Source organism: Pongo abelii, chromosome 3 (assembly GCF_028885655.2).
Source record: "Pongo abelii isolate AG06213 chromosome 3, NHGRI_mPonAbe1-v2.0_pri, whole genome shotgun sequence".
NCBI lineage: Eukaryota > Metazoa > Chordata > Mammalia > Primates > Hominidae > Pongo > Pongo abelii.
This window is the reverse complement of record NC_071988.2, coordinates 127,111,067-127,135,191: the sequence shown is the minus strand read 5'-3', so window position 1 is coordinate 127,135,191 and position 24,125 is coordinate 127,111,067. Positions and strand designations below refer to the sequence as shown.

Below are 24,125 nucleotides of genomic sequence, written 5' to 3'. Positions count from 1 at the left end.
GTGATGTTCCCCTCCCTGTGCCCAAGTGTTCTCATTGTTCAACTCCCACTTATGAGTGAGAACATGTCGTGTTTGGTTTTCTGTTCCTGTGTTAGTTTGCTGAGAATGATGATTTCCAGCTTCATCCAGGTCCCTGCAAAGGACATGAACTCATCCTTTTTTATGGCTGCATAGTATTCCATGGTGTATATGTGCCACATTGTCTTTATCCAGTCTATCATTGATGGGCATTTGGGTTGGTTCCAAGTCTTTGCTATTGTGAACAGTGCTGCAATAAACATACGTGTGCATGTGTCTTTACAGTAGAATGATTTATAATCCTTTGGGTATATACCCAGTAATGAGATTGCTGAGTCAAATGATATTTCTGGTTCTAGATCCTTGAGAAACCACCACACTGTCTTCCACAATGATTGAACTAATTTACAATCCCACCAATAGTGTAAAAGCATTCCTATTTCTCCACATCCTCTCCAGCATCTGTTGTTTCCTAACTTTTTATTTTACTTTATTTTATTTTTTCATTAAACTTTTTTAATGGGTCTCAAAATTCTGTGACAAATTTTTGGTCAAGTTGTTTCCAGTAGAAAGTACAGATTTTAAAAACTAATAACTTAAAACTGCCACACGCAAAAAAAGAAAACCAAAGTGGTCCACGAAACATTCTCCTTTCCTTCTGAAGGTTTTATGATGCATTGTCATCATTAACCAGTCTTTTACTACTAAACTTCAATGGCCAATTGAAACAAACAGTTCTGAGACCATTCTTCCACCACTGATTAAGAGTGGGGTGGCAGGTAGTAGGGATAATATTTATTTAGCCTTCTGAGTTTTCTGGGCAGACTTGGTGACCTTGCCAGCTCCAGCAGCCTTCTTGTCCACTGCTTTGATGACACCCACTGCAACTGTCTGTCTGATATCATGAACAGCAAAGCGACCCAAAGGTGGATAGTCTGAGAAGCTCTCAACACACACGGGCTTGCCAGGAACCATATCAACAATGGCAGCATCACCAGACTTCAAGAATTTAGGGCCATCTTCCAGCTTTTTACCAGAACGGCGATCAGTCTTTTCCTTCAGCTCAGCAAACTTGCATGCAATGTGAGCCATGTGGCAATCCAATACAGGGGCATAGCCAGCACTTATTTGGCCTGGATGGTTCAGGATAATCACCTGAGCAGTGAAGCCAGCTGCTTCCATTGGTTGGTCATTTCTGCTGTTACCAGCAACGTTGCCACAACGAACATCCTTGACAGACACATTCTTGACGTTGAAGCCCACATTGTCCCCAGGAAGAGCTTCACTCAAAGCTTTATGGTTCATTTTGACAGATTTTACTTCTTTTGCAATGTTGACTGGAGCAAAGGTGACCACCATACTTGGTTTGAGAACACCAGTCTCCACTCGGCCCACAGGAACAGTACCAATGCCACCAATTTTGTAGACATCCTGGAGAGGCAGGCGCAAGGGCTTGTCAGTTGGACAAGTTGGTGGTAGGATGCAGTCCAGAGCCTCAAGCAACGTGGTTCCACCGGCATTGCCATCCTTACAGGTGACTTTCCATCCCTTGAACCAAGGCATGTTAGCACTTGACCCCAGCATGTTGTCACCATTCCAACCAGAAATTGGCACAAATGCTACTGTGTCGGGGTTGTAGCCAATTTTCTTAATGTAAGTGCTGACTTCCTTAACAATTTCCTCATATCTCTTCTGGCTGTAGGGTGGCTCAGTGGAACGCATTTTGTTAACACCAACAATTAGTTGTTTCACACCCAGTGTGTAAACCAGAAGGGCATGCTCTCAGGTCTGCCCATTCTTGAAGATACCAGCTTCAAATTGACCAACACCAGCAGCAACCATCAGGACAGCACAGTCAGCCTGAGATGTCCCTGTAATCATGTTTTTGATGAGGTCTCTGTGTCCTGGGGCATCAATGATAGTCACATAGTACTTGCTGGTCTCAAATTTCCACAAGGAGATATCAGTGGTGATACCACGTTCAAGCTCAGCTTTCAGTTTATCCAAGACCCAGCCAGGCATACTTGAAGGAGTCCTTTCCCATCTCAGCAGCCTCCTTCTCAAATTTTTCAATGGTTCTTTTGTCGATGCCACCGCATTTGTAGATCAGATGGCCAGCAGTGGTGGACTTGCCTGAATCTATGTGTCCAATGACGACAATGTTGGTATGAGTCTTTTCCTTTCCCATTTTGGCTTTTAGGGGTAGTTTTCATGACACCTGTGTTCTGGTGGCAAACCCGTTGCAAAAAAAAAAAAAAAAAAGTTTCCTGAGTTTTTAATGATCACCATTCTAACTGGCATGAGATGGTATCTCATTGTGGTTTTGACTTGCATTTCTCTAATGACCCGTGATGATGAGCTTTTTTTAATGATTTTTGACCGCACAAATATCTTCTTTTGAGAAGTGTCTGTTCTTATATGTTTGTTGGCTGCACAAGTGTCTTCTTTTGAGAAGTGTTTGTTCATGTCCTTCACCCACTTTTTGATGGGGTTGTTTGTTTTTTTCTTGTAAATTTGTTTAAGTTCTTTGTAGATTCCAGATATTAATTCTTTGTCAGATGGCTAGATTGCAAAAATTTTCTCCCATTCTGTAGGTTGCCTTTTTATTGTTGAGTATGATAAATTGTAATGTACAATGATATACAATGAAATATTATTCAGCCATAAAAAAGAATGAAGGTTTGATATATTCTAGAATGTGGATGGGCACCAAAAGCATTATGCTAAGTGAAAGACACCAGACACAAAAAGCCACGTGTAGTATGATTCCTCTTATGTGAAATATCCAAAATAGGCAAATCCATAGAGATAGAAAGCAGATTAGTGGATGTCAGTGGGTGGCAGGGGGGAACAGGAAGTGATTACTTAAAGGATATGAGGTATTCTTCTGGGATGATGAAAATGTTTTGAAACTAGGAGGAAGTGGCAGTTGTACAATATTATGACTATGCTAAATGCCACTAAATAGTACACTCTAAAATAGTTGATTTTATATGATGTGAATTTCGCCTCAATTTTTTAAAGAGGAGAAAGTTAGGTCTAATAAGGTTGAAAATAACTGCTTTATGGTTCTTGATGGCTTTTGTTTTATGCATCCCATGGGCAGCCTTATTAGGCCTATGAAACCCTTCTCAAAATACCATTTGTAAATCCATAAAATATATAAAGAAGAAACTCATGATATTGAATTATATTTACAAAAATATTTTAGAAAATAATTTTGTGATCTAATAACATGCTTCTTCACTGAAGACCTAAATGACTAGATCTAGCAGCAGGTATAACTACCATAATTTTGAAGTAGTGATGGGTGTAAATGATAGAGTCATCTGCAACATCTGGAAAGTGATATAACAATTATATGCCATTTCTGTTGGAGGCACAAATCATAGGCACTATAATATTAACACTGCTACGGGATTTGTTGCCTACATTCATAAATGCTACATTTTAGTTAGAAGTTAGTGAAAATAAAAATGTAATCTTTTAAATAAAATCCAGGTTCACTGACCCCCTAAACTCTGCCTCAGAATCACAAATACCTAGCAAACAGAAGGGGCATACATTCTTTCTCCTTTGCCCTTAGGAATACCATGGCAGAAGTGGTTAAGCAGAGCTAAATAGGAGAATAATGCAGGGTGATGCAAACGAAACAAAACAAAAGCAACTATGTTGGTGCATTGGATTCCTCTTTAAGATTGTCATGATTAAAGATCTCTATCCTTTACTTCTTTCCAATTTTAGTATATGTGCTGCCAAAGCGAGCACTATCCTTTGCTTCTTATCTAACAATGTTTTTCCTCCTTATTTTAAAATAAATTTTGATCCAAATTTCAATGAAACAAATGGTCCAAGAAACAGACTGACCTAGAGAATAGAAACTTAATTGGTTGAAAAATGAGAAATTAATTTTATTCCCCCTTGTCTGAAAAAAAAGGAGTGGTTGGCATGTAGAATTTTCTTTTCTGATTGATTTTTTCTATGTGAAAATAAGCTCATGTCCTGAGGCCCATATACTCCTTGGAAATAGGAAAGAATACAATTAAGTTGATTTTAACTAAGTCCAAATGACATGAAGAATATATTTGGTCTTAAGCTTTTAGTCTTTCTAGATATTGACTAAATTAGACATAAAATTTATCTGTCATAGAAGAATCACATGTGATTTAACTATGCATTGTTAAATGGCATAAAAAAACAGAATGTTTTACTTGATTAAGTAGTATTACTGCTTCTAGGCTAAAATAATTATGAGAAATTTCAGCTCCAAATGATACCTTATAATATTATTCCTTGTAATATTATAAATATAGTACTCCAATTCAAGGGTTGAACTACTAAATTGGTAATAATAGGACCTGAACAAAATCTAATGATACAACCCATTTTCTCTGCCCATTTTCTAGATTTCCCCTTCAGGCCTTCAGCAGTGGGAATTAATTTTGTTTTTAAATGGTTTAACTGTAGAACTTCTATTTTTTTCTCTTTTATACATATTCTAATTACATGGAATAATGGATCTCAAATTGGATTCAAAAGAACCCTGGATTCCAAAGACAATTCCTTAAAATAAATCTTATGTAATTCATTGCAAGAAAATATGAAAAGGTTTTATTTATATTAGACCTCAGGACCACACCAAAAAAGAATTTCAGGGCCCCCCAAAAATAATGTAGAATGGTTCATAATTTTGGTTGATGATGCGTGTGATAAGAAGGGTAAGGAGCTCAGCAGCTGAGAGGTTTTTCTTTTCCTTTTCCTTTTTTTTTTTTTTTTTTTTTTTGAGACAGGGTCTCACTCTGTCACCCAGGCTGGTGTGCAATGGTATGATCTCAGCTCACTGCAATCTCTGCCTGCTGGGTTCAAGTGATTCTCCCACCTCAGCCTCCTAGGTAGCTGGGACTACAGGCAGGCACCACCAAGACAGCTAATCCCAAAGTGTTAGGATTACAGGCGTGAGCCACGGCACCTGGCTGAGAAGTCTTTTCTATTTGAAAATTATGTTTTTAGGGCCGGGCGCGGTGGCTCACGCCTGTAATCCCAGCATTTGGGAGGCCGAGGCGGGATCACGAGGTCAGGAGATCGAGACCATCCTGGTTAACACGTGAAACCCCGTCACTACTAAAAATACAAAAAAAATTAGCTGGGCATGGTGGCAGGCGCCCGTAGTCCCAGCTACTCGGGAGGCTGAGGCGGGAGAATGGCGTGAACCCAGGAGGCCGAGCTTCCTGTGAGCCGAGATTGCGCCACTCTACTCCATCCAGCCTGGGAGACAGAGCGAGACTCCATCTCAAAAAAAAAAAAAAAAAAAAAGATAATTAGGTTTTTAGAAAGAAGTTTCTTGTTTTCTCTCCCTCTTTTACTCAGCCCTTTATTCATTTGACTAATCTTCACTAAGTATGCACTATGTCAGGGGGAATGATAGTGACTGATATAGAATGATAAAAAAAAAATTGGGAAACTTACCTGCCCTTCTGGTGATTAGAATCTAGTAAAGGATTCAGACTTTAAACAATCATATAAATCTATTGATAGGATTAAAAACTGAAATAGTACTGTTACAAAAAATATAAGAAGGTATGATGGAGAATAATAGACATGTAAAGACATATAAAGCAATCTTATGTTTGCATCTCGATGTACAACCACCAGGAACTGAGAGCTATAAATGCAGATTGATAGTGTGTAGTATTAGTGACTCAAATAGCATGCACATATGAAAACAATGCAAGAAACAACTTGGTGTTTATTTGCAAAATGACACTTTTTAGGCTGAGATACATATTTTTAAAAAACAGGCTTTTTTCACCTACACAAATTTCTGTTGTGACATCTGAGAGCAATGTGCACACACAACTCTTTCTTGTGTAGAGCTGTCTTTTCAGTATTACAGGGTGTGCTGGATCCCTGGTCTCTACATACGAAATAGAAATAATGCTCCTCAATTATTGTGACATCAGAAACACCCTGACAATCTCCAAAAATGCCTCTTTGGGGGCAGTACTGCCCCCTTGAGAATCTCTGACCCAATGACACTCCTTGAATCTTCATTTCTCTGAAGATTTATGCTCATTTCTTAAAATTAAATGCAAGTTCTGCATTTGCCCATACAATATATGGGTGATTGTTTAAACGTGCATGTAACCTTCATGTACCTGAACCACATGGAGGACAGTTTCGGTATATTACATCTTCCTGAAAACACAAGACTCCAAAAGCACTAATGAGTAATATTGAAGGCTCTGTAGACTTCAAAGGGATTGTTAGAAAAGAGCTACATTTTACCATATACAGTAAAACTTACCTAAAATCCATTTTAAGCTTTTCTGTTCCTTTCTCAAAGTCTCTCTCACTCCCCAAATACCTATCATTCAGCTCCACCAGACAAGCTGGCTTCAAATCAAAATAAAATGCTGTGACAAGGTTTTTTGTTCCCTCCCTCCGGATGGACACAAACTCTTCAAAGAATTGTCTTGATATCTGTCCTCTTGTCACTTTTTGGTAAGCGAAATGGTAGAATAAGATATTTAGTCACCTGAGTCTCAGTTTTTAAGGCTTCTGGGTTTAGGAATAGACGTACAGGAACATATCAGCTCTCCAATTTGCTTTCTCCAGCCTTGTTCCTGGCCTCATCTTGGTCCTGGCTTGTTCTGACTGTTGAAAGAATTATAGAGTTGGCAGCTCACAGAATCTTCCTCTAAGCGGCTAATTAAGAATTGCTTTAAAACAAATGTGTTTGTTCTCAGGGACTGTTCTAATAATGGAAAGTCAGGAAAATAACTTGAAACAATGTCACTTCCAAAAATAAAACAAAATTCACTGTTTGCTTTTTTTAGGCATTTTTAAGCCTGAACCACCAAAATTTAGTTTCACAGACCCACCATTTGCTCTCTTTCAGGTGGTTACAGGCATCAGGCCCATTAGAAATCTCTTTTTCACTATACCAAGTATGTATTTTCTTCATTTAAGGTACCTAGAACTATGTTCCAATATTTGAGTTGAGCAGTCTTTTAAAGAGCTTTCACCAAAGACATCCTGCTAAATTATCATACAGGTATGGATCTGTCAGAAATATATGAGATCTGAGAAACATGAGAAAATGATTACTAGTGAACTATTGCCTCATTCAGAAACTCAGCCTGTTTATATTAAGCGGCCTTGAAATTGGGAGCTAAAATTATTTGCTATTTAATAGTTGCCTATGTTGAAAAAAGAATTTTGATGTTTTAAATTAGGTGTTCAGAAACTTTTCATAAGAGGGCCTCTGAGATTTTAAGATTTGTTCATTAAGTTAGTAGAGGTGGGAATGGTGAAGGAGACAGGTAAAAGTCTACAAAATGAAAATTAGAAAGGGTATTTGCTTAAAAATAAAATTATACAAAATTTTCTCAATAATACTAAAGAAAGGTATGTTAGAATTTCTGAAAGAGTAAAAACATCCATAGAAGGCCCTCAGGGGAGCCTAGTTCCATTTAACATAAAATGATTAATGATTTTTCAGACGACTGCAGAAGAGGCAGTGTGTACTGATGCTCAAGCAATGGCAATTCAGGTTAAGAACAGATGCCTGTTATAAATGGGGCATGTAAAGGTACTAATGCCACCCTGACATTCAGATAGGAAGTTAAAATAAAACAATGATTTTCATTAGATGAAAAGAAAATGTGTTTATGGAAAATACAGTTAATGCAAGAGAAAAGAAATGGAAAACTTTTCTATATCAAATTATCAATACTACATATTGGTTCATAGTTTCTGAATGCAAGTCATTTCCTATAATAGTTTGTTTTTATTATTGTTGTTTTTAAATAGGCTTTACTTTTTAGAGCAGTTTTAGGTTCACAATAAAATTGCACAGAAGGTACAGAGATGTCCTTTATTCTCCATACCCTACACACACCTCCTCACCATCCCCTACTATCAACATCCTCCACCAGAGCAGTACGTTTATTACAATCAAACCTACATTGACAACTCATTATTACTCAAATTCCTTAGTTTACATTAGGTTTCATTTTTGGTGTTCTGCATTCTGTGGATTTGGACAAATGTATAAAAACATATATCCACAAGTAGAGTATTATACAGAGCAGTCTCACTGCCCTAAAAATTCCATGGGTTCCATCTATCCATCCCTCACTCTTCTCTAACCCCTGGAAACCACTGATGCTTCTACAGTCTCCACACTTAAACCTTTTCCAGAATGTCATACAGCTGGAATCATACAGTATGTAGCCTTTTAGATTTGTTTTCTTCACTTAGTAATATAAATTTAAGGTTTATTCATGTCTTTTCATGGCTTAATAGCTCACTTCTTTTTAGTGCTGAATAATATTTCATTGTCTGAAGGTACCATAGTTTATCCATTCACCTACTGAAGGACATCCTGGTTGCACCAAATTTTGGCAGTCACAAATTAAAACTGTGTGTGTGTGTGTGTGTGTGTGTGTGTGTGTGTGTGTGATGGGGATTTGTGTACAGATTATTTCATCACCCAGGAAATAGTGCCTGATAGGTAGTTTATGGGTTTCACCTTCCCACCCACTCTCCACTCTCAAAGAGGCACTGATGTCTGTTATTCCCTTCTTTATGTCCATGTGTACTCAATGTTTAGCTGTCACTTATGAGGACATGCAGTATTTGTTTTGTTGTTGTTGTTTTGTTCCTGCATTAATTGATTTAGGATAATGGTTTCCATCTGTGTTGCTGCAAAGGACATGATTTCCTTCTTTTTATGGCTGCATAGTATTCCATGGTGTAGCTGTACTGCATTTTGTTTGTCCAGTCCACCGTTGATGGCTTTTTGCCTATTTTTTAAATTGGGTAGTTTTCTTTTTCTTGAGTTTTAACAGTTCTTTGTATATTTTGATAACAGTCCTTTATCAGACACATATTTTGCAAATATTTTCCTTCAGTCTATGATATGTTTTCTCATCTTGAAGCATTGTTGTTTTACTAAGAAAAATAAATTAACTACAGCAATAAAAAAATACACACACACACACAACCCTATATACATTTTAAGGCCTAAATTTAGTCAAGCTCTTGTAGTTTCATTGTATTGTGAAAATAATTTTATCAACAGATAATTGCCAGTATTTAAATGAGAAATGGTATAGAACTGTGACATGTATTTATTTATTTATTTATTTTTCTTTTTCTTTTTATTATTATTATTATTATACTTTAGGCTCTATGGTACATGTGCGCAACGTGCAGGTAAGTTACATATGTATACATGTGCCATGCTGGTGCGCTGCACCCACCAACTCGTCATCTAGCATTAAGTATATCTCCCAATGCTATCCCTCCCCCCTCCCCCCACCCCACAACAGTCCCCGAAGTGTGATGTTCCCCTTCCTGTGTCCATGTGTTCTCATTGTTCAACTCCCACCTATGAGTGAGAATATGCGGTGTTTGGTTTTTTGTTCTTGCGATAGTTTACTGAGAATGATGATTTCCAATTTCATCCATGTCCCTACAAAGGACGTGAACTCATCATTTTTGATGGCTGCATAGTATTCCATGGTGTATATGTGCCACATTTTCTTAATCCAGTCTATCATTGTTGGACATTTGGGTTGGTTCCAAGTCTTTGCTATTGTGAATAATGCCGCAAAGGAAAACTGGCTAGCCATATGTAGAAAGCTGAAACTGGATCCCTTCCTTACACCTTATACAAAAATCAATTCAAGATGGATTAAAGACTTAAATGTTAGACCTAAAACCATAAAAACCCTAGAAGAAAACCTAGGCAATACCATTCAGGACATAGGCATGGGCAAGGACTTCATGTCTAAAACACCAAAAGCAATGGCAACAAAAGCCAAAATGGACAAATGGGATCTAATTAAACTAAAGAGCTTCTGCACAGCAAAGGAAACTACCATCAGAGTGAACAGGCAACCTACAAAATGGGAGAAAATTTTCGCAACCTACTCATCTGACAAAGGGCTAATATCCAGAATCTACAATGAACTCCAACAAATTTACAAGAAAAAAACAAACAACCCCATCAAAAAGTGGGCAAAGGACATGAACAGACACTTCTCAAAAGAAGACATTTATGCAGCCAAAAAACACATGAAAAAATGCTCACCATCACTGGCCATCAGAGAAATGCAAATCAAAACCACAATGAGATACCATCTCACACCAGTTAGAATGGCAATCATTAAAAAGTCAGGAAACAACAGGTGCTGGAGAGGATGTGGAGAAATAGGAACACTTTTACACTGTTGGTGGGACTGCAAACTAGTTGAACCCTTGTGGAAGTCAGTGTGGCGATTCCTCAGGGATCTAGGACTAGAAATTCCATTTGACCCAGCCATCCCATTACTGGGTATATACCCAAAGGACATGTGTTTATTAGAAAAAAATGTGGTTGATGAATTTCGGATGAACATGAACTTTAGGTAACATTCTGAAATATTTTGGAAATCTTGTAATTTGACAAATGTTTTAAATGTTTGGTAACGTGAAAATTATTTTTAAAGTCTCCCTTGTGGTTAAAGTCTTCCAAAGGCTAGTGAAATGTCAGTCTGTGTGTCTCTGAACTGATTAATTAGAAAATATTCAAAATTGTTTTAAAGTTCTCATTACTTTTATTGCATACTGCTCTATTTCTTACCCCCACAAGCTAGCTATTGCGAGCAAAGATAAGCAATTAGCAAATTTCTTAATTTGCTTATTTATCATGTTGTAGGTAATAATAATAATTCTTTTTAGGGACATTTACTGCTTTTATAAAAGTAAACACATAAATGAGTACTCCACAATTTCAAAATTATTTTATTTTCTATTAGGGTAATCTAGCATTGCAAAAAACAATAACCATAACCATGGTAGATTTTGTATTATGCTTACCAATGCTAAAAACAGAAACAGAACTGGAATTCACTAAGTAATTTTTCTCTAGTTCCAACTATTATCTTTACTGCAGTTTCACAGTTGTGGTAGTCACTGTGATGTGCCATGGTTTAATGAACTTTTGCTGAACTGTTGGGAGTACAGGCAGCAAATAGCATTTATCTGTCAGCTTCTTCAGGGATGGCCATAGCTGCCTTGTCCAAATCATGTCCTTTCCCAGGTCAGCTTATATCCATCCAATCATTGAGATTATAAAGGCCCATCAAATTGTGCTCTCCATTGGACAACTGTAACTAGCCTTTTAAACTCCAGAGTATTCTGTGAGGTGGGCTGAGGCTATCAGGCTTGTACCACAGCTGGACTTCTCTCTCAGCTCTCTCTTGCTTTCTTGCCTTCATCTTCACATACTGATCCCAAGTGTACAACCTAATAAACACTGCACACACATACTAAATTCAATCTCAGAGTCTGCTTCTCAGAGAATTCCAGTGGTGAAAATAGTTCCATCTCCAGCAGGAACTCTGCATTGTTTCAAACTTAACACGTCCCAAGCTATGTTTATCATCTTAGTGTCAAAATTTCTCTCTCATTTTTATTAACATATATCTGAAAATAACACCACATATCTCTTGGTTATTATGTATAATTTTTTTTAACTCTTCCATCCTCATTTCACAACTTCTAGCGAGATACCAAATTTGGTCATTTCTTCCAAATTCAACATTCCTTTCTATTTCTATTGCTAGAACTACTGTCTGGGTCCTTGTCATTTGGTACCTGAAATACTGTCAATACCTGGACACCGTATCTCTTATTTTCTATTCTGGTCCTTCCTACATATTAGTTATAGTTTTCCTGAGCCACCAGTTTCAATTCTCTGTTGATGAATCTCTGGTGGTTTGGTATTTCATAAACTCTGGAAATGTTATTTCATAATTTTATGTGTATTTGTCTTTACTCTCCAACTTGTAAACTCCTGGGACTAAGACTTTTACTTGCTACATGATGACACCAGGAGATGTCAATAATGGAAATCCGACGTGTTAGACTCCAAACGTCTAAATTTGAATAAGTACATAATTAAACATTATGTAATAAACATTACCCTCAGAGTATTTTTTAAAAGTTTTAAAAGCTAACCTGAAACCTATTATTTCCTATCATTTATATTATGCATTTTTAATTTTGATTCTCAAATATTCCAGTAAACTGTAGAGAATGAAAGATGGAAATGTAAGTGATTAAAAATAAATGTAAACCTACTTAACAAAAGTCAGCGTTTTCTTTTCTGAATGCATGATAACTTGGTAACATTTTATGATGTAATTTACAAACTAACAAGTTAGTGTCAAGATTTCATTTTAAGTAAACATTTATATTCAGAAACGTTTAGTATCTTTGTTGGTTTCTTCAAATCAGGATGCATATAACTTGTTGTCAGTTACTAATAAAATATGTTGCCAGAGTTAAGAAAAGCTATTAGCAAGAGGAACCTCAGAACTTTATGCTGGATTATCTCAATAGATAACTTTTTTTTTTTTTAAACAGGGTGTGGCTGTGTTGCAGAAGCTGGAGTGCAATGGCATGATTTTGGCTTCACTGCAACCTCCGCCTCTTAGGCTCAAACCATCCTCCTATCTCAGCCTCCCAAGTAGCTGGAACTACAGGCGTGTGCCACCCCACCTGGCCGATTTTTGTATTTTTTGTGGAGATGGGTTTTACCATGTTGCCCAGGCTACTGGTCTCAAACTCCTGGGATCAAGTGATCCTCCTACCTCGGCCTCCCAAAGTGCTAGGATTACAGGCATGAGCCACCACGCCCAGCCTGGATACTTGTAAGTATCCATAGATCATTCCCACAACCCTGCCTCCATAGGAATTTGTCTTATTTAAATATCTAATCTTCAAAAGTTAATAGAAAAATTAAGCTTTTTTTCCAACGTAAACAAAAAAATTATACAACTCTGTGATATATGCACAAAAGAGATTTTCTCTCCTTTTTATGGGAGCATTTGCCTTATAGTTATGCCTATTCAAGTTGACACATTACAAACCTACCACTGTTGACAAAAACATTTTAGGATCTATAATCTTAGTAGAGTGTCTCTAAGTAGCTAGTCACAATATCTCCTAGGAATCCTTTCTGGAACTTGGGTAGATCAGTATCTCAATTTTAATGATCACGCGATAATTGGAGACGCTGAAAGAACCTGGGTGCCCAGTAGGAAAGTAGCCTAGATGATGATAGTCCCAAAGAAGATGGACTAGAAAAAAATAAAATGACACTGTGGCAGACTACTGGTTGTTCTACAATATCCATTCTCCCGGATATTGGCTCAAACCATCCTCCTATCTCAGCTTTCCAAGTAGCTGGAACTACAGGCGTGTGCCACCCCTCCTGGCTGATGCGCGGTGGCTCACGCCTGTAATCACAGCACTTTGGGAGGCCAACGCAGGCGGATCACCGGAGGTCGGGAGTTTGAGACCAGTCTGACCAACATGGGGAACCCCGCCTCTACTAAAAATACAAAAATTAGCTGGGCGTCGTAACGCATGCCTGTAATCCCAATTACTCAGGAGGCTAAGGCAGGAGAATCGCTTGAACCCAGGAGGCGGAGGTTGCAGTGAGCCGAGATTGTGCCATTGCATTCCAGCCCAGGCAACCACTGTGAGACTCCGTCTCAAAAACAAAACAACAACAACAAAAAATAAAATAAAAGAAAGAATAAATAATCTCTACTGGGTTAGGAAATGGCCTCATGGAGAAGATTGCATTTGAGTAAGCTACTTAGGGTTTTTTGCTCTATAAGTCGGTGTCAACGTCACGTTTTCACCTGGTGGCCTGATCATTTTGTCTTATAGTGATGTCTTTGCGTGCATGTGCGCTCATCTCCTATATTGGACAGGGTCTAGAGCAGTTCCTGGCACAGAGTAATCACTCAATATTATATCACTATAATAAAAAATCATGATAGTAAATCTTGACGGGATAAACGAAGACATGAATAAATGTATGAATTAACGAGTGGCAGTGAGCTCTTCGGGGTGGTGGGTCTTGTGTCACTCGTCTTTGAGCTGCGGCCTCCCTGAGGGCATAGTGCGCACAACTGGCTGGTGGCCCAGATTCCACTGGCAGGGACCAGGATCGCAGCCCAAGCGTCGGGGCGGGAGGGATGACTCCGGACGGTAGGGGGCACCGGCGTGCGGCCCGGCCGAGCCCCCAGGTAGCTCCGCGCGCACAGCCGGACCGTCATTGACGCCATGAGCGCGCTGCTGCGGCTACTGCGCACGGGTGCCCCAGCCGCTGCGTGCCTGCGGTTGGGGACCAGTGCAGGGACCGGGTCGCGCCGTGCTATGGCCCTGTACCACACTGAGGAGCGCGGCCAGCCCTGCTCGCAGAATTACCGCCTCTTCTTTAGTAAGTAGCTCCCGGAGGTTCGCCGAGCGGCGCACCGGAGAAACCTGGGTGGGGGATGGAATGGGGGACACTTGGGACGCCCCGCGCGGTCTCCCCTCTCTCTTTTTGGGGCCCTCAGCGGTAGCCGCGCTGTCCAGGCCACCTTCCTTCCCGCGGGAGCGCGCACCGAGTCACGAGAACTGCCAGCGAGGAGGCGGCGGATCAAGACCCCAAAGCGGAGCGCAGAGGCGCAGGGCTGCCGGCTGGGGGGTAGATAGCGCCCTGTGCCCTGCCAGCCGCCCTCCCCCAGGGGTAGGCAGAGTGCAAGCGGCCACCCCGCGGCGGCCCGCAGCCATTAGCCGGCCCGGCCGCAGTTTCCGGTTCACACAACTCAGTGAGGAAGGGAAGGCAGAGCCCGCCCACACGCCGGCCTTCCTAGAGGCGTAAGAAACCTCCTACTGCGGGAGCTCCATGACGTCGGAGAGGCACGCGGAACTTTGCGGATGCTTAATCCAGCGCGTCTTCTTTTTTTGGAGGGACTCTGATGAAGGTTCTTTCCCAGAAGCTTGACTTGGCTACGCACAAGTTTACCCCCTGAGTGTGATCCACCATCCAAAGCCTCGTTGGCTCCGGAGCAGCCCCTTTTCCTCCGCAAGCTGAACAAGCCCAGAGGGCTAAGCGACTTCGGGGGGGGTCCCTGAGTTGCCCAGCTCAGAGAAAGGACCCAGGTCTTCGTGACTCATTGTTCCGTGTACCCCATTGTTTCACTGTGCACGTTAACCGTAACTGAAAATAGCGATCTTGGTCGCTTGCCTTCACGCCCCACTGACTGCAGAGCCTTGGAGTGGTGGTATCAAAGTGGGCCTTGCATTATCGCTCCCCTTTTCGGAGCACTGGCTCGGAGGCTTTCAGTTCTAAGCAGGCCCTCGAGTTCTTCACGTCTTAACTCTGTGACCCCCGAACGAGTTTAAGTTGCTAAGCCTTGTTTTTTCTCATCTGTAAAATAGGGCTGCAAGAATTACATGACATTATATATGTAAAGTGATTAGTCACAGGGCTTAAAATATAAATTACTATTATTAATACCTATAATCATTATAGATGTTTGTAATTTATGAGAGATTTGCAGTTATGCTACATGAATTTAGGGTCGAGGATTATTTTGTGGGAAAGAAGAGTTTGCCTGAAGTCGTCTGATTATAATGCAACTAGTACTAGAATTTTTATTTTCTTCAAAATTGGTTGCAGTTTTCACCCTATGCCACATATATTCTTCTATCTTTGGTTAAGACTAATCAGGTGAACAGGAAGTCTCAAATTTCTGAATGGATTGTGTTTTAAAAGGTTACCATATGATGATTAATGGGAATAGTCATAGAAAAAATTATAAAGTGGCAATTCGCTTTTTAAGCCGATTAAAAAAAAGGCCTGTCTACTGCAAGTATTCTAGATTTGCAATAAGTACAGTAATTAATAGATACCCAAATAATCAATAAATATTTATGAAGTGTGCTAGACACTGTTAGGCATAGTACAGAGATTCACAATATTACTATAATTAATTATGGAAAAGTAAATACACTGGTTGAGCAAAAACAGGCTTGAGAAACCTGGAGCGCACAGAGTAGTTGACCCAGTACCGGATTTGGAATGGGGAGTCCTAGGCCATAATCTTGGCTCTGCCATTAACTCGCTGTGTGCTGTTGGGTGGGTGGTTACTTCAGTTCTTTCTCACAGAGCCAGTTTCTTCAGCTGTAAAATGAAGCATTTGACCTTGAAGTGATGATCCTCAAGGTCCTCAGCACTGGTATTCCCTGAAGGCATTGGATGAATAATGGAGATTCTAACAGTCTCTATTAAGACAGGATGTCAGATGGGGGCATTTTTGGGAGTATGTTGGCCTCTTATTGTTGGTTTGTTTCTTTAGCTGCAAATGTACTTAGGACTCATGATTTTTCTGTAATTAGAGTGCCACAAATAAAATATATTTTTCATTCAGTTGGATAAACAGGGCAAGAAAGAAGAAAAACCGATTTTACTAAGGTAAATGGGCAAAAATTGGAAGAAAGGGGAGTGTGGTTTTGGAGAGGGTCCCGATGGTAAGATCCTGATTGGAAGGTGTGTTGGTTAAACAATTTCTGAACTAACCGCCAGATGGCATCACTGGCCAGGACTGTTTACTACGTGCTCGAAGGGGTAGGGCAAAGTGAAAGGAAGCCACTCTAGGGTGAATGGGGTAAGGGGAAAGCAACGGATAAATTGCCATTTATAAAGATGATCACAGATTGGATATTTTTTACTCAGTGTGTCTGTATGCAGTACTAGGGTGGACTAATGTCTCACTTCAAAGAAAAATATGAGTGTAGTACTACTTGGTCTAAAATTGTTACCAGTGTTACTAAAGTGTAATCATTTTCCACATTTCCAAATATATTCCAAGTCTCTGAAATACTAGTGCATTGGGAGGTAGAACATTTTCGAGCTTCATGTCTGTAAATGGTTTCTCTTTACTGTCATTCAGTAAAATCAGAATTAATGATTGATGTAATACTTAAAGAAAAAATTGGTGTTAAACTTTGTAGAAAGAGTGAGACAGGATGATTAGGGGAAAGAGTATCCTGGTGGGAATCATCAGGTCTCCTTGGTGCCAGCCCTGACCCTGTTAGTATCTTGCTGTCACTTCACCTCCCTGTATCTCATTTTTTTAAACCATGGAATGAGGAGATTGGACCAGATGATCATTTTCTGGACTGCTTAGTTGAACACAAGCATCCCATGGTGTATTATTAGGTTTTCTTTAAAACAGAGGGTTTCATGGTTTAATAAATTAGAACACTTCCCATTTTATTGCTTTTTTGAAGAGTAATTTGCCTATTTAAGTTCTGGAAAATTTGGATATAACTTCTCCGAAACCTGAACCACAGAGTATTTATTTCTCAGAACATTTGTTAACATCTTAGTGACATCAGGGTTATGATTTCTGCAACTTACAGAAGAAACTGTGCTATAACAGTTCTAAACTAATAGTCAAACCACTTAAGTTGTAGTCCTGACTTTACCATCTTGGACAAGGCACTCGACTGAATTAACCAGAGGCATCCCTTACCTTCAGATGACATCTGGTAGCTCAGTTTCAGTTTCTCCATAAATAAAATGGGGATAGCACTAGTAATTTTATAGATTTGCTGTGGCAGTTAATGAGACTATGTGTGTAATTATCAGTGTCTCACACATGATAGGTATTTAATAAATGTTATTTATTTTTCCCTTTTGACTTTAAGACACTAGACTAAAATCATTATTACATTCTGTGAAGGGAGAAAATAAGGTGATGTGGATACAGTTGATTATTTTGAAGTGTTCCTGCTAATTTATAGGTTTCAGAAGGTTTTTTGTTGTTGTTGTTTATTCGTTTTATTTTATTTTTTTGGTTTGTTTGTTTGTTTAGAGATGGGGTCTCACGCTTTTGCCCAAGCTGGAGCACAGTGTGCAGTCACGACTCACAGCAGCCTTGACCTCCCCAGCTCAAGCGATCCTCTCACCTCTGTCTCCTGGGTACCTGGGACTATAGGCATGCACCACTGTGCCCGGCTTCCTATGTCTTAAAGTTTTAGTGGGTACTTGCAGTCTTTTAAATTAGCTGTGAAATCATAATGAAGTTAGACTCAATTATATTGAGCCAAAGACCTAATGCTGCATGCCAGTATTCCTTTGATATCTTGCATGTTTTTGTTTGTTTTGTTAATAACTTGAAATTTTATTTTAGGTTTCATACTTTTCTCAAAGGATAGGGAAAAGCTATGCTTTCCATAATTAGGAATTTTGTTATTATGGGATAGGCAACTGGTTACTTAGAGAAAGAGTGCTGTGGATAATTCAAGTTGCTTTTATTTAGTCTGGAAATGAACCAAGCAGTTCTTTAAAATTAATTTGCTTTGTCACTTATAGTAAGCATGTGCTTGTGTTGAAATTGCTGTAGGTTTTCTTTGCGTCATTTGAGTAGTAGGGGTAATCTGCCATTGAAAGTGCTGTATCTTTGGACTTAAAAGAGAACTTCCCGTGAATAATCCACAAAATATGTTTGAGTCTTAAATATGAGTTTCTGTAACTTTTTAAAGTTGGCCTATATCATAGAACTTCAGCTGATATAATGGAACACAATGGGTTTTGTGTGAATATAGAAAAGGTATTTTATTTGATTTTTCAGTCCTTAAAACCTTAAACGTTTCCTGTATCAATGCTGTGAAATAGGAATTGTGTGAACTATATGGAACAGAGGAAGCGTTTTTATTGAAGTTTTTAGGCTTCTTTACATTTCTTAATCTTTTTATCAGAAAATAAAGCTAGCTTTAGTCATTGCTGAAGCTTCCAGTAAGAATCTCTATAAGTGGTTTTGTAGTAGTGTGTAATCATATGTTGGTATATGGCATACATTTAGCTGTCTGGTATAGATACATAAAATTAGGTATGGTTTTCACATTCCATTCAATTTTCTCACTTGCTCTAGTGTAAGTAATAAACTTTCATCCTGATACAACTTGCTCTTGTGAGAGAAAGAATCACATAGATAACTTAGAAAATGCTAGAATAAAATCTAATTTCAGACCAGTTGAAGGGAAAATTTTGACCACTGTTTGGCAATATCATGTAGGTTGATGGGCCTGATAGAGGTTAGCAATTAATGCCTAAGGACACAATCTGATTTTTGATGACAGTGAAATACCAAGGCAAAAATGACACAGTGACTACGATCATTTATCTCTTTCCCCCTATAATAAATATCCTATTAAAGTGATAGTAAGTGAGGGTAAGAAAGGGTAACCCTAAAACAACAGATAAGAAGGAGCCACCAAAGCTTGAGATTTTGAAATATATATAAAAGATTAAAAAACCAATGGAGATATGGTTATCAATGAAGCAGTGTGGAAGAAGTCCCAGCTTAAGTATATGTGTTCAGGGGAGGTAGTTTAGGGAAAAGCCGAGCTGCTGCAGAACCTCAGAGAGGTTGTGGGTGTGTTGATATAAGATAGGATAGAGAGTTAGATGGATGTAGAACTTAACACGGGGGGATTAGTTTAAGTTGTATTACAAATAGTACACAAATGTTTCCCATGCAGGTCTAATGCATGAGGGTTGTGCTAGTTCCAACTGTAAAAGTTGAATGAAGAGCTGAGAGGGAAGTAGGACCCCTGATGGTGTTGGTGCCCCAGCAGTACTCTGCATGCTGGTATTTGGGGACCCCAGCATAACAGCCAGCCTCCTACCCATTCATCTCTGTGGGAACACAGAGTTCCCAGTCATTTTTTTCTAGTCTTTTTAATATAAACCAAATAGCCAAGGATCACCTAACTTTGGCTTTCATCACTACTGTTCTACCAAACTGCTTTTTGTCAGGGCTACCTGTCACCTCCATGCTGCGACCTTAATGGTCAGTTTGAAGTCCTCATATGACCGATCAGCAGTACTTTTTACAGTTGATCACTTTGTCTTTGAAACACTTTTTTTTTTTTGTCTTTCGCAGAGGAAACTGCATTCCTCTGGGAAGTCACTTTGTCTTAGTTTTGATGCTTCTCCTTCACATTCTCCCTTGCTGAACTTTTGTCATATTTCTGAACTCTAGCCTTTGAAATGCCCAGGGCTCAATCCTCAGCCCACTTCTCTATCTATACTGCCTCTCTAGGGCAGGGGTTGGCAAAGTTTTCTGTAAAGGGCCGGGTAAGGAATACTTTAGGTTTTGCAAACCATCCAGTCTCTGTCACAACTACTCAGCTCTGCCATTGTAACATACAGCCATGGACAGTAAAAGTATGGCTGTGGTTATGTTCCAATAAAACTGTATTTACAAAAATAAAACCAGGCCATGTGACAGATTTGGCCCATAAGCCAGAGTTTGCTGACCATTGCTGTTGCTCTGGGCCATCCCATCAGGTCCCATAGTGTTAGACGCTGTTTAGGATTCCCCGATTTATAACATTAGCACTAGTCTCTTCTTGAACTCAGAATTTACACATCCAGCTTTCTACTCTGTATTTCTACCTAAATGTTTAAGATACAACTCAAGATTAACAGTACAAAACCTAACTCCTGACCCCCCACCCCCCCCAAACTTGTTTCTTTCTCTCTTTAGTTGCTAACCCATAACCTGGGAATCATTCTTGTCACCTTTTACTCTTATCCCACAGCTAACTCATTAGCATAATTTTTTGAAATGTACCAAAAGACAGTTCCTTCTCTCCACTTCCACCCTTCTCACTTTCTCTGTTTCACCATCATCTTTCCCTTGATAAGTTGTAGTAACCTCCTGATTCTTCACCCTGCTTCTACCCTTAGCCCCATATAGTCTACTTTCCATACAGCAATCACCTTCATCCTTTTAAAATGTAAGTCAGATAATGTCCAAGCTCTGCTGAAAATGCCAGTGGCTTTCCATTTCACTCAAAAAATTTTTTGAAATATGTACCATAGCATGTAAGGTCCTACTGGATCTAATACTGGGCTCCTCTCTGAATTCATTGCTTGCCACTTTTCCTCCTGCCATCCTGGCCTCCTTGCTGTTTCTCAGACATGCCATGTATGTTCTTTCCTCTGCACACCTGTGCTTTTTATGCCTTCAGTGCTCCTCCCTAGAGGTCCACTTGATCTCTTCCCTCACTTCATTCAGATTTGTGCTGAACTGTTACCCACCAGAGAGATCTTCCCTGACCATTCAATGTCAAATATTACTCCTTCTGTTACAGTAGGTAGCTAGTCAGGCATGAGCAGGGCAGAGGAAGGCTCCCCTCCCTCAACACACACCAGGAATGACAGGCAAACATCAGGTGATGGTCAGGCAGTTGTTAACTGTTTCTCTAAAATATTAATTGGTTGCAGCCTGCACCAGGGAAAGGCAATCTCCAAATAAACAGAAGCACCTGAAGCTGGTGATCAGCAGCTTCCCATGAGATCTCAGGAACTGGGTGAGTGGGCTCAAGCATTTGCACTAAGAGGCAAAATGGCAGAGTTTGGTATGTGACCTCTTAGGGACATTCGACTGGTAAGGGAAGAACACCTCAAGTGAACATGTGTACAACTCCAGTAAACACGTTGCACATGGTCCCCTTCCCAAGTGCTAGGAGGCTACTGTGTGTGCAGACAGCCTGCCCCAGGGGAAGAATCAGGGGAGATGGGACACAAGATCCTGAAAGTATGCCAACATATAAAACCCCAAGTTGAAAGGTCAAACCGTGCATTTGTCTTTTCAAGTTGCTCACTTTGCCCTCTTCCAAGTGTACCTTCCTTCCCTTTGTTCCTGCTGTAAAGCCTTTTATTATAATAAACTCATTCCATCTCTAAAATTGCCTTGGCCTCTCCTTCTGCCTTCTGCCCCTCAGTTGAATTCTTTCTTCTGAGGAGGCAAGAATTGAGATTGTTGCAGAGCCATAGGGATTTGCCATTGGTAATGCTTCCATTATTCATTCTTCACTTTCCCTAATTTGTTTATCTTTATAGTGCTTATGATATGTGATAGAATAAACACATAATCATTGCTTCTGCACCCCAACTAGAATGTGATTTCCATAAGAACGGGGAATTGGGGTTTGTATCTAGTATCTAGAACCATGCTTAGTACAGTGCATATGTTCAAGAAATATTTACTGAATGAATTTAAGGAAAACTTAAAAATTAAATGGGAAAAACAAGAAACTTGAATTTTAGAAGGTCAAATGGGTGTTCTCTATTACATCTGTTATAAAAGAAAGGAAGAGTGGGCTGTGAAGAAATGGCAATCAAAACCAAGACCTCTTTAACAAATAAGTTGTTAAAACAAGTAACTCAGTAGAAGGTGTAGTGGGTTGAATGATGTTCTGTTTTAAGACACGAAGTTTGTGGTAGTTTGTTACAGCAGTCCTAAATAAATGAATATAGATGAATTAGAAGATAAGGTAAAGAAATCTATCAGAAAGTAGAACAAAATGTCAGAGATAGAAAAAGGAGGCAAGAAGAAGTGACACAGAGATTGAATCCAGAAAGACCAACATTTGACTCATATGGGTTTCAGAAAGAAAGAACAGACAAAATGGAGAAGAAATTGTAAAAGGGATAATAGAAAAAAATCTAAGAATTGAAGGACCCAAGTATTCTGACCCCCCCAGTCACATTATTATACAGCTATTGAGAGGATCCCACATGTCTTGCTGGGGGCGGGGGCTGGGGGGTGGTCAGATAACAGGCCTGCAACACTGAATGCTCAAAGACTGGAGTAATGCCTTTGAAATTCTGAGAGAAAAGAGTTTTCCTCCTAGAATTCTCTACCCAGCCAGCTGTCAATCTGGAGTGAGAACTGAGTAAAGACATTTTAGACATTTAACAACTTGAAAAATTGGCCTCACATGCAATCCTTCTTACAGAACACTTATTAGGGATATGCTTCTGCAAGACGAGTAAACCAAAAAACATGAATGCATGGGATCCAGAAAATGATAGATCTACACTGGAGAGCAAAGAAGCAGTCTTAGGATGCCCAGAAAGCATCCAGTTCATATTGCAGCCTGAGGATAGAGGGTTCCTGAAGGAGCTCTTTGGGTAAAGAGAGGATTCCATAATTTTGATGATATCCATGAGGCATTGGAATAATTTATAGATGTGATTATGACAATGTAAGAAAGATAATTAGAAGCATGAAGAAAAATAGAAGCTGAACCAAAAAAGGAAATTTAATTATAGCATCCTCCTCACCAAAAATAAACACATAGACAGCGCTTCTCACACACGTGAGTGTAAGAATTATTTGGGATGTTTGCTAAAAATACAGATATTCATTTCTTCCTCCTTGAGATTTTGATTCACTAGATGTAGGATGGTGGTTCAGGGATCTGCATTTTAATGAGCATTCCAGGTTTTTCTTGTCTAAGAGAAATTTTTGATATATGTAATAGGAAATGCATAGAAAATTCAGTATGATTACAGAACATTCTATGAGCCTTGATATGAAAAAATAAATATGCAGAAGACAAAAATTAGAAGAATGAGGAAAGGGAGGTAAAAGGCAGGTTATTGATGTTAAGAAATACTATATATTTGTATTAGTTTGTTTTCATGCAGCTGATAAAGACATACCTGAGACTGGGCGATTTACAAAAGAAAGAGGTTTATTGGACTTACAGTTCCACATGGCTGGGGAGGCCTTACAGTCATGGCAGAAGGTGAAAGGCATGTATCATGTGGTGGCAGACAAGAGATCTAGTGCAGGGAAACTCCCCTTTATATAATCATCAGATCTCATGAGATTTACTCACTGTCACAAGAACAAGACTTGCCCCCATGATTCAATTATCTCCCACCAGGATCCCTCCCACAACATGTGGGAATTCAAGATGAGATTTGAGTGGGGACACAGCCAAACCATATCATTCTGCCCCTGGCCCCTCTCAAATCTCATGTCCTCACATTCAAAACCAACATGCCTTCCCAACAGTCCCCCAAAGTCTTAACTCATTTCAACATTAACTCAGAAGTCTGCAGTCCACAGTCTCATCTGAGACAAGGCAAGTCCCTTCTACCTATGAGCCTGTAAAATCAAAAGCAATTTAGTTACTTCCTAGATACAATGGGGGCACAGGTATTGGGTAAATTAAACATTCCAAATGGGAGAAATTGGCCAAAACAAAGGGGCTACAGGCCCCATACAAGTCCAAAATCCAGCAGAGCAGTCCAATATTAAAGCTCCAAATGATCTCCTTTTGATTCCATGTCTCACGTCCAGGTCATGCCGATGCAAGAGGTGGGTTCCTGTGGTCTTGGGCAGCTCCGTCCCTGTGGCTTTGCAGGGTATAGTCCCCCTCCTTGCTGCTTTCATGGGCTG

The 24,125-nt window shown here is 39.5% G+C and overlaps 1 protein-coding gene and 1 pseudogene across 8 annotated transcripts in view; one reads left to right on the top strand and one right to left on the bottom strand.

Moving 5' to 3' along the window:
- Positions 1 to 798: 798 nt before the first annotated feature.
- On the bottom strand, positions 799 to 2,228 carry LOC100440545 (putative elongation factor 1-alpha-like 3; annotated as a pseudogene).
- Positions 2,229 to 13,811: 11,583 nt separating this feature from the next.
- The window catches only part of PPA2 (inorganic pyrophosphatase 2), a 112,425-nt gene continuing 102,111 nt past the window's right edge, over positions 13,812 to 24,125 (top strand). For 4 of the 8 annotated variants that reach the window (XM_054554237.1, XM_063723563.1, XM_063723564.1 and 1 more), the window contains exon 1: positions 13,927 to 14,305. In XM_054554237.1, coding sequence (XP_054410212.1) covers positions 14,149 to 14,305 — 157 coding nt within the window. In that variant the 5' untranslated portion in view covers positions 13,927 to 14,148. Of the gene's footprint in view, positions 14,306 to 24,125 lie in introns of all 8 variants that reach the window. The other 4 variants (XM_002815026.5, XM_063723561.1, XM_054554238.1 and 1 more) reach the window with 3 other exon arrangements.